Below are 11,681 nucleotides of genomic sequence, written 5' to 3' on the forward strand. Positions count from 1 at the left end.
GTAAATGACTAAAATGCCATTTCTCAAACCAAATGCTATTCACCTCTGTTGTATTAGAGTGGAGACAAAAATCTCTTTGAGTAAACGGACTCTTTAGGTGTCTTGTACTGTGTATTTGCTGCTGATTGGCTCAAGAAACATATCACTCATCAGTCCAAGACGAAGATGTTGGCTGTCTCGAGAGCCTGTTGAGAACAGCTGGGTTTATTTTCACAGCTCTCCACGTGAGTGTGTCTGGACAGTCAATCAATCAATCAATCAATCAAAATATTTGATCTATCAGCCAACAAAAAAAAAAGTTTTTCTCCTCAGTCTCTGTAGGTCTCGTCACAGAGTTAAACAGTATGTGTGATTATGGAGAAAAATGTTGATCATTACTGGGACGTCCCAATTAGTGTGACCCCTCGAACACAGCCGCTCCTGCAGACAATGAACTCTTTCACACACCGCGTTTAGACTATGTGTGTGTGTGTGTGTTTTGCAGGCTGCAGCAGTTGGACCGTCACTGTCAGAGCAGTGCCCAGCAGGTGTGTGAGCTGTTGGCCAAACAGAGCCAGCTGATGCAGGAGAGAAACACACTCAATGAGGAGATGCAGAACCTACGCATAGAGGTAAAAAACACACACACACACAGGAAGGAGTGTGTGAGTCACCACTCTGTTACTAAATTAATTTGTGACGGTGTCTCTTCTCCTCTGGAGGATGTTATAGTTGTCAGTTTACTAAAATTAAACCTGTAAGAAGACCTTTGTCTCTTCGTGACTAATGATGCTGGAAACATGTATAGACGCTCACAAACAACTTCTATTGAACGTCGTGTGTGTTTTTCTAGCTTCCCAACACAAGACGAGTCGACACCCTGACCACATGAGTCTGTCCTGCCTGCCTTCTCCCTCTTCCTCATCATCACCCCTGCTCTTCTGTGTGGATTTTTTCAGCATCAGAAATCTCCTGTCAAACTGTTACTCTTTTCTTTTCAATGGCTGAAGTGCAGGAAGACTGATACATATACAGTACATGTGTTTATTTTATATTAAGATGCAGTGAACACAAAATGTTTACATTATGTTTTACCGGAACTGAAAATCAGGTTTCTATTTTATATTTTGCAATGGACTGTTGCTGCAGTATATAGAGTGTTTAGAGGCATTAGGATGATGTTTTAATGTTTTTATATAAAACATTTTTTTGTGATTTCTTTACAGATTTAATTTAAAAAAAAATCTGTGGTACATTTATGAGCTTTTGGGATGGACTGAATTATTAATTAAATACAGCTTTCTAGATTTTCTTATGATAATCTTGAGCTAAAAGGAAGTAAATATGATTTTTTTTAGCTATAAAACAAACAAAAAGCCCACACCATTACAGCAGATTGACATAGTGCTTTATTGAAGCTGTCTGTAAGAAGGAAAATAATGTGCATCCCTATCATATACATTTTATGTGTAAAAATACTAAGGATGTACAGTGTAAAAAACAGCTTCATGTTGATGGTAATTTGTTGTTTTCACATCCTCGCGGCCTCACTGGCCAGCATCCTGACAGCATGAGGGACAGAAAAAGGCTGTTTGATCTGCTTTTCTCTGAATCTTTCTGGATCTGCTGGGTTTCCCGACACTGTCTCAGAGTCAACATCAGCTCTGCTCCGCTGACAAGTCACGGAGCAGAGCTGACTTCAGTATTACAGTGCTTCAGGGAAACGGGCCCACTCAGAAATGTCTCACACAGCTGTAAAGCTACAGTAGATGGACATGGACATGAAATTAAAAGTCAGTTACACTTTGTAATATTTGTACATGTTTGCCATTTTTTGTTTGCTGTTTATAAATAAATGCATTTCATGCTTGTTCATGTTAATAATCAAGATGATAATAGACTAGTACCAGAGAGAGAAGAGAGGGGAGGGATTCTGTCGCGGACATGAGGTCAAATACTATCAGAAATCCTTCCAAACACTTGAGCTGTTTCTGTATTATCTGCATTAAACGACAGGCGGAGCATGGTTTGTGATTTTTGGCTGCCACCATCACTTTATTAACAACGTGCAAGATAAATACAGAGCAGCTTAAGTCTTTGAAAGGATTTAACATATTATTCAAATACTATTGGAGTCAGATCTGTTGTGTGATAGATGTACAGTACAAACAGCAGCAGCTTAAGAGTGAACACTGTCAGTGCAGCGTCCGATATCTCACATACTGTACACTTACACCAGTCGGGGGCACCAGTAAAGCTGTGCAGAGGCTGAAACTGAACGTCAGCATCCAGTCGGAGAACCTCTGTTTGGTGATAACAGCTGAGACAAAGTGTGCCCACAACTGATTAATAATCATGGTTATTAAGGGAAAACTCACATCGATGAAGAGGATTACTAAGCTCCACATTCTCCACTTACAGAATTAGAAGGAAAATATTTCTTTCTTTAAATGATCTCTGACCCTAGAAATCAGCCTCTTTCTTTGAGACTGAACAAGCAGAGTTGGAGGGAAAACTTTTAAAAACAGAAGAGGAAGAGGAGTCAGTGAAGATGCAATGATTGCTCAGCAGATTTTTCCCAAACACTTTATAAAGTCTGACCAATTTATGGAAACTTCTCACTGAGTGACTGCACTGACTTGTCTGTTTTTGCCCCAGCTAGGACAACTCTAGCATATGAGGGACATGATCACACCAGGTTTTGCCAACTCTAGATAATCAGAGCAAAATCAAATATGTGGCGGGGAGATGTGCTTTCAAATCCTCCATTTCTTAAAAACATAAAAAAGCTAAAAATCTTCCTTTTAAAGCAGGGCTGAATCAAATTCCTCTGAATCATATAAAAAGTGGTGGATGTGAAAGTGCTGTGGCCAAAGCAACAAAGCAGTATTTTATGAACTCTGGTTTCTAATGGTTTTGGCGTTAAGCGTGCACATACAGCTATAACTCCTCAGTCGCTTGCAGACCTGGGTCAAATCAAAGCTGAAATCCTTCCAAATACTTGGGAGCGTTTGCTTGAGCATGACGAGAGTGCCAGCTGGGTGGGATTTGTACTCATTTTGAACTATTCGGCCACCTCAGCTCTGCCAGACAAGCTCAATCGATCACACAGAAGTATTTTTCATAAGAGTTCTAAGTGTTACTTTGACTCAGGACTGGTTGTGCGGACAGAGGAGGACTACAGCATGCAGGCCAGCGCCATCCTTTTATACTTTCTGCCATAAAGCGCCTTTGCTAGCTATTAGCAATTTAATGGATGTGCAAGAGTAAAGCATATGGACTCAAGAGCAGCGGAAAAACAGGTAATGTGTCGTATAAGAGATATCTGGAAAGAAAAAAAAAAAAAAAGAGGAGGCATTTATTTTTAAAACAAAGTCTCTGAAGACTTCAACTGCAGAATGAAACACAACTACACCCCCTTACAGCTAAACTCCAAAAACAAAATGACATCAAATAAATTAATTAGAAAAGAAATTCAAGTTATCCGTCATTGATAATAATAAAAACATTCAAATAAATAGATGGAATACATTTGTCTATATCTAATAAGAGCACATCCCCTGGTGCTCTCATTTGAATCTGTGTCATCCAGATACTGAAGGTGACGTCTTCCTCAGTAAAAACGCACATGAACACAAATGTTTGGTTTTTTTTGGATTATTGGATGCAGTTGAGATTTCAATTTTTGTTTTTTAAAAAATATATATCCTCACAACTGGCAATTTGACTCTGAAGTGCTGGATGTCAAAGTTTTTTTCTTAAACTTATTTTGAGCTAAACCATAAGGCTTACCCGGCGTTTAAAGACCGAGAAAATCGAAGGGGGATTTGAAATCTTGTTGGTCAGACTGGAAGACGTGACGACTCAACAACCACAAACAAAGTCCAGAGCAGAGAAATGACAGCACATAGTAAAGACAGAGATGTGCAGGGTCACAACCCAACTCTAATCATCTCCACTCTTTAAATAAAAGGAATGTGAAGTGAGGAAAATGCTCTATTTCAACTAAAATCTTAATAAATAAATACACAGACAGACTTTATTACACTTCCTTCCATATTTGTCACATTTCATATTCTAACACTGTTGTGCCACTCTTTCGACTTCTTCCGCTACTCTGCTCTCGACACACTTACACGTAACAATTACAGTTCAGTATTGAGTCTTTTTCACCCTTACCGTTTTACATTCAGACTTCTGTGCTGCATTTGTTCCCTTTCTGCTCAACTTCCACTTCGCCTTTTGTTTCTGAACTGTGCCTCAGCCTTCACCAACACACACCTGTGGTAAGATCAAATACATTTGGGAACATTTGTGTCAATATCCAATCAGGTGAGAAAAGCCGTGATTTGGATAAATTTAAGAGAAAGAAACTGTGAATAAATTCCTGGCTTTCTATCCCCATCCCAAACTATTTTTTCTTCCCTCAATAAATTCACAGTAAACTATCAGCTGTCTTCAGTGTGTCCTGTCATTTCTCCTCTGTCACATTTTGGTCACAAAACAACACAAAAATGTAATTTAAATAAACAATGGAGCAGGAAGGCTATCTGCTTTCCCTCCTACATTCTTCAGCCATTTTTGTTTCTTGAGGTGCCTTTTTTTTCCTCTCAGCCCTAAGAAATAACAATATTTTTCTCTAAAATAATGTAATAACAATAGAAAAAGTTTAAATATAAAACCAATGAGTAGAACAATAAATAGAACATATATATATTATAGCCATTGCTGTGATTGGTGTAAACCCATAACTGTTGATGCATACCTCCACACAGACCATAATGTCTTCTTTTTAAACATCCTTCATAAGAAACTCACAGGAAACAGCTGCTATCTCGCTCATCAATACATCATAACTTATCATAAATATTTCATATGGTATCATTCTTGGAGATTTTTACACTTTTACTCTCTTTCATCTCATCTCAACCAATGCCCAACCCTGCTTTCCCGTATTTCTCTTTTCGCTCTGTGGTGAATCTGTTCCTGTTGCAGTTTCACTTTTCCTGCACAAAGACAGAGAGGTACAGCCGTGTGGTTCCCAAAGCCAAGATAACAATATGTCACAGTAAAGCTTTCCATCATCGAGACAAAGTACCGTTTCATTTTTTGTTTGTTTTTTTCCCTTTTGGGGACAGTAGAGATTTAAACTCAGAGGGACTTAGCTTTTTTTTTTTTTAAACCAAAAAAAAAAAAAAAAAAGAAAAAACCTCTGGGGAGAACATTCAAGTCAACCATTTTCCTCTCATTTTCACCTCTGCATTGACAGATAAATCAACCACCTTGCACTGCATTGTGGGTAACGTAGTAAAGCTCAAGGTTTGGGAGCTTTAGCCTTCTGAACTGCTGTGCTTTGAGGTGCTTTCTTCAACACAAACCCTTAATAGTTCCTCAAAGTCGCTCACACAAGCACGCACGCGCACACACAAACATGACATCCTTTTTATCTTCTTAATCTACTGAGGTGATGAGTAATAGCTGTACATTAGGAGCAGCAGTAACACCTGTTCTGCAGCTGTACAAGCATAGACGATGTGTTGCTGGCGCCTGTGTAATGACCTGCAGCATTAAGCTAGTAGTGTAGCACCGGGTTTTAGTAATAGCAGTAGTAGTATAGTAGGAGGAGTAGTAGTAGTACCTGTAATAGTTGTGGTAGTGGTTGAAATAGCAGCAACAACAATAATGAATTGCACTGAGCAAAACCTGAGTCAAATCCTGCTCGAGTCTGTCTACGACATGAGGTGTGTGGGATTCTGCTCACTGTTGACAACTGCGTCCTTAATGCCAGGCAGCCTCAGTCAATCCCAGAATTATCAATGTGAGGATTTGAAATCAGACTCGAGTGTCTGTGTGAGTCTGAGTATCTGTCTGTTTGCAAAAGCCTGAGATACAACCAGTAATGGCAGTTTGGGTTTGAATGACTTAAAACGCTGTATCTCCATCATACAGATAAGAAGCCACAAAACGTCCCCTTAAAAATGCATCAGCTGTTATCTAACTCGATCAGAAGTGTCTAGTTAGTTTGGGTTTTTTTGTTTTTTTTAGACATGGGTTTGACGGGACCGTCAAAGCACAGCAGGCCACCAGCGATGCTCCTTTCATTAAAGGGACATTACACAGTAACTGATCCCATCACAGTTTGGATCACCTAGAGTTGCAGTGCAGGATTAGAGGGTAATTTTGTCTGGAAGTTTGTACCTGTGAGAAAGCATCTCTCTAAAAAGGGATTTCACAAAAATATTAAAAAAAAAAAAAAAAAACGAGAGGAAGATTGGAGAGGTGAAAAAGAGAGGAGGAGGAGAAGATGGGCAAAATCCTTCAAGTCAGGGTTGTTCTGGGTTGGTCCAAAGCTGTGAGTCTTTTTGTCCCACAGGGATGACCTCAGAGACCAGCTGTGATGACGTCAACATGATGGACAGTTCATTCCCGCCCACTGGCAGAGTAGGAGAACTGTGGGAAGTGCGGTCTTCTCTCGTTGTCCAGACAGTCCATCCCGTCCTCGTCAACTAAGACATGAAAACAATGCAGATTCCTAGTTAATTAATGACTGCATTCATCCCTTCTTTTATCATTACATGTCACTTTTTCAGGTAATGTAAATACATAACATCAAAACATGCAATCTATACATTGCCAGGTATGTTTTACCATCTCAAAATTACTGTTGTTTAAACATCACTGAGTGTTGTGTTTGTGATCCGTAGATTTAAACTGAACATGCTTCAATTAACAAGTGTGTCTTTGATGTGCCAATCAATCGCTAACTAACTAACTGATGTGTGACCTACAAAACAAGTGGAACCTCACATTAGTGCAGAGAGACACACCGGTTCAACTCATGCATAATTCAGTGCCGAGCATTTTGAAACCTGTATCTTTATTTCTAAAGCCTGTGAAGAGCAGCGTGTGGCCTGAGGACTATTACAGAGACACTTGAATAAACAGAAAATGGCACGTTTGAGTGTTTGTTCTCCAAGTTAATTCAAGAGGAAATGTCTCACCTCAAAAAAGAGAGATGGCAGCACACGTACACACACACAAAATGTAACTTGTTACTAAGAAATTGTGTAAAACTGTGATTATTAAAGTAATAAATGTGAGTTAAAAAAAGCTCAATTTGATCACTTTCAGCTGCTTATCAAATACAATCTCCTGAATGTGCAACTACACAAACAACTTTATTAACATCATGATCATTTAGAGAAATTAATTCTAATATAACAATTCAAATGTACACTACTTGAAACTGATTTTTTTGGCTGTCAGATGCTGGTTTTCTATTTTCATGGTAATCTTAAAACATTACTTATATGAAGTTGATAAACACACATACCCCAAACCAATAAATTAGCATTTTTCTGCCACTCTGCTTATTTATACACTTCTCTCCACTGAGAATATTTGCATAAACAAAAATGAAAGTGAGATTTTGTCAAGTTTTAATGCGGGCATATGTTTGTGCATACATGTGTGACAGAGAAAGAGAGAAAGAGGGAGAGACTGATATAGAAGAGACTCACATTTCTCTGGTGGAGTTATCGTGATGGTCTGGGCTGTGAACTCCTCGTCAAAGTATCTGGTGTCTGTCTCCGACGTCACCTGAGGCTTGAACGGAGGAACCAGCTGGGACAAAAAAGGGGAGGACGACACACAGAGGGAAAATTAGATTGTACAACAATGCGGGCAAAATTGTTTCAAACCACAGAGCAGCTGCTTGTATAAAATCAAACTCTCGGAGTCACAAAACCTCCTGTAGGTGATCGCAAATTATGGTAGTGGGTGTAAAGCTCAGAAACAGCAGGGTCTGTGCCTTCACCTTTATTCACACCTTACCGGCATTATCAAAGTTGCTCTCTATCATCTTAAAAAAACTTTAAGACTCCACTGTATGTTCTCTACTCAGAAGCACTTGTGTGTGCCTTTGTCATCAGCAGACTAGATAAAAAACAGATAGACAGTCAAACATGAATGTGAGGAGAAGATGTGAAGAAAAGAAGAGGAGAGACCAAAGTGAAGAGAGGAAGCTCAGTACCTGTGTAACATGCAATAGGTGTTGTCACACAGGACACAGGAGTCACACTTGGTGGTGTTATATGAGCAAACACATGCACACACTGACAGACCTTCAGGATACAAGGTCACACCTCTCCATAATGCCATGTGCTTTATACATCTGCCTGTCTGTACAGTATATATGTATGCTTACATGAGTTAACCCTGACCATCTATATAATACAATTCAACAAAGTTTCAACTGGTTGAACACGCAGGAGGTTAAATGACTTAATTACATATCTTTACGATGAGATATTGACACGTCAGAGTGCACACATAGGACTAAACCATCATGCTGCTCCACACCTTTTTATCATAAACATCCTGCCAGTCAATTCCAGAGAAGAAGCTGTGTCTCATTATTTCTTTAGCGTCGTCTGGTCCTCCACCAAGCCTAGAGGAGAAGAGTGAGGAATGTTAATAATCACACAAAAAATACTGAGAACAGAAGAAGCAACATTTGATTTGAACCAGCAAGATAAACACAAAGTCAAACTGAGAAAAGTTATCAGAAGTGGTGAAAAGATACTTTTTTTAGAGGGGAAAAAAAACTCCCACACACTGTGCTTACTTACTCGCTGCTGGTACATTTATGAATGATGTTTCAGTCTTTATCAAGTACATTTTCAAGCATAATTAACAGTTTCATACATATAACTAAAATACTGGATAAATTATCAAATCAGAAGACCACAAATATGAGGTTAACTGGTGAATGAAACACCAAAGGAAGCACACATTGCTACAGAAGTAATGAGGTTTTTTTTTCTCACACATCAGAAAACTAGAAATTCTATGTATATGCTGTATATATGGGACAGTTTTGATGTTTGTTTATATCCCAGATGAAAATAAATATACCAGCAGGAAGCAAGGCAGACATTCACCATTTTTATTTGGGTTCTTTGCCTCCAATGCACCTGTCACACATTCAAATTACTACAGTGAATCCCTCTGTGTGATTTTAAACATAAGGGACAAAAATCTCTATGTACAGTAACACACAATAACCTCTGACACGCACCGTTTGTTGGGGTCTTTAATGAGCAGGCCGGACAGAAGGGACTTGGCGTCGGCCGACAGAGTGCGTGGGAACTTGATGTCCTCCATGAGGATGAGCTCAAACAGTTTCTCGTGGTCCTGGTTATAAAAGGGCAATCGGCCACACATCATCTCGTATGTCACCACGCCCAGACCCCACCAGTCCACCGCCCGGCCGTAGTCGTTATCCTCCAGGACCTGAGGAGGATACAGAGACAGAAACTCAGAGGTTGTTGTTTTTTTAATGGGACCATTTGTTTTATTGGGCATCTGCTTTTATTCTGCATTCATGCATTTATTTTACAGATACATTGCCCAAGGTGTTCAGTCAAGACAGAGACAGATGAGCGAGGAAATACAGCAAAGGAGAGTCAATATGCCATTTTGCTCAAGGGAGTAAATAAAAAAAACACTAAAAGCTGAGATGAATAGAAGTCGATGCAGAGATAACAAGTGCTGAGGTTTAGATAGGAGCCCCCTCTTTCAATGCAAAAACACACACACACACACACACACACACACACACACACACACACACACACACACACACACACACACACACACACACACACACACACACACACACACACACACACACACACACACACACACACACACACACACACACACACACACACACAAACAGAGGCAAACATCATGGGATGGCAGGTCTTCAGAGGCCACTGTTACAGTAAGGGAGTCAGTGTGCTGGCGTGGCCCACCAGATGCCCCCTCTGGTCCTTGCCAACTATCTTTGGCACACTGATCCTCTCCTGGCAGGAACAGACAGGAACGTCCCTGGATGGAAAAGGCAGGAACAGCCCTCTACAGTCCAGCCTCCAAGCTGGCGAGCACAGGTAATGTACTGTGAGTCGTGAAAGAAGGCCCTCCTGTATCAAAGTCTTGTACCTGGGCTCCCTTCCTATTCCTATTCCCTCCCTGTTCTCCTTGTGCTGTCCTCTCCATCCGGTCTTATCCTGCCTTCTCTGTCCTCTAATCATGTCACTCGTTCCTTCTCTTTCATCCTTTCAGGTGTGTGTTCGCTCACCTCTGGAAGAGCGAGGAAGGCAGGAAGAGGAGGAGGGAGGCAGATGCAAGAAGACAGGTATTTCAGGTGCTGTTGAGGCTCACATTTATATAATAAGCTTATTAACATGTTACACCGTGATGAGCATAGATGTGTGTGTATGTGTTGCATGTGTGTGTCTGTGTGTGTGTGACAGAGAGACAGGCAGAGTTGGCGAGCAGCCAGAACAGCATATGTTGTACATCTCGCCAATAATAATAACATCTTCTCACTGTTAATAATGGACCAGGCAGGGTGGACATGAGCACACGATAACAGACACAAATGCACAAACAAAATGTTTTTGACATAACCATCATAAAATTACATGATTAATATGTACAGCAAGCGTTCAAATATTGATAGAATTGAAAATATATTATACACAGAGGTAGTATCTGCCGCTGGCAACAGCAGAACATACAAAGCTTTGGTTGAATAGAGACTTGATTTTTATCCAAACTGCAGACTAACTGTAAAAATACATAACCAGAAAACACAAAAATACTAAACCTAATGCAAAATGTACTGTTTTCAGAAATACAATCTTAATATTTAAGTACCTGTGTTCCAATGTTCCAGATTTCAGGCACATGAACATTTCAATGATTGTGTCAAAACATGAGAAGATGGTGGTTTGAGTTGGTTCTGCTTTTAAGTTGATCAATTTTAAACTGCTACTTTTATACTGATGAATATCCATGGGTATGACATTTAAAAATGTATCTGTGTGATACAACTTCTAATAAGTACATTTTGTATAATGTAAGTACAGTAATATTGTCAGCAAAGGGTCAGCAAACCATCAACAATAATTTAAAAAAGTATTTAATGTTTGTTTGATACTGTAGATAAGTGACCCTGCATGTTTGAGCTAACAACTCATGTCGTAATATACCCACAATCAATATAAATGATGAGGGGTTCTTAAAGTTCCTATTTTTAATTAGCAGTAATTGATAATAAAATGCACTATTCAGATGAGGTTCTGTTGTATACCCACGATTACAAATCCTGTTAAATATCATGCACTAAGACCAGGTGAGAAAAAATGCAGCCTGAGAGTTTCCACATTGGCTCAATACGGCAGAAAGTTGGTCATTAACTGACTGAACTAACACACTCGACACTAAACTGCTAATGATGCAGGCGGCTGCTGCAGTGCCTGCAAGTCAACATGTGCGTGGAAGTGAATAAGAGAGTTATGAGTGCTATTTTATGTGTAAATGTGTGTGTGTTTGTGTGTGCATTAAACTGGTCACCCTGCTGGCAGCTGCAGAGAAGAGCTGGGAAAACGAAGCCTGCCGCCAGCTCAAGATATACTATTGATTGGTACGGCTGGAGGGATAACACTGGCTTAGACTGCTGGGAGACTGTCAGAGACACACACACATGCACGCACGCAAACACACACACACACACACACAAACATATACACACACACACACAGCAGATGGAATATTTATCCGTCCTCATCAAATTCATAAAGTTTTGAGAGTGCAGCAAACTAGGAGATGTTTGGTGTTGTTTCAGTCCCTGC

General features: G+C 39.9%; 2 protein-coding genes across 2 annotated transcripts in view; one reads left to right on the forward strand and one right to left on the reverse strand.

The window, feature by feature from the left end:
• The window catches only part of sdccag8 (SHH signaling and ciliogenesis regulator sdccag8), a 44,490-nt gene extending 42,588 nt beyond the window's left edge, over window positions 1-1,902 (forward strand). The window contains exons 17-18 of the mRNA XM_053333161.1: window positions 485-611; window positions 833-1,902. Of these exons, the coding sequence (XP_053189136.1) occupies window positions 485-611; window positions 833-871 (166 nt within the window). The 3' untranslated portion in view covers window positions 872-1,902. The remainder of the gene's footprint in view (window positions 1-484; window positions 612-832) is intronic.
• Window positions 1,903-6,309: 4,407 nt separating this feature from the next.
• akt3a (v-akt murine thymoma viral oncogene homolog 3a) overlaps window positions 6,310-11,681 on the reverse strand; it is a 46,547-nt gene continuing 41,175 nt past the window's right edge. Inside the window, exons 10-13 of the mRNA XM_053333156.1 lie at window positions 9,059-9,273; window positions 8,341-8,428; window positions 7,500-7,602; window positions 6,310-6,485 (exon numbers count right to left, since the gene is read on the reverse strand). Of these exons, the coding sequence (XP_053189131.1) occupies window positions 6,400-6,485; window positions 7,500-7,602; window positions 8,341-8,428; window positions 9,059-9,273 (492 nt within the window). The 3' untranslated portion in view covers window positions 6,310-6,399. The remainder of the gene's footprint in view (window positions 6,486-7,499; window positions 7,603-8,340; window positions 8,429-9,058; window positions 9,274-11,681) is intronic.

Source organism: Scomber japonicus, chromosome 14 (assembly GCF_027409825.1).
Source record: "Scomber japonicus isolate fScoJap1 chromosome 14, fScoJap1.pri, whole genome shotgun sequence".
Taxonomy (NCBI): domain Eukaryota; kingdom Metazoa; phylum Chordata; class Actinopteri; order Scombriformes; family Scombridae; genus Scomber; species Scomber japonicus.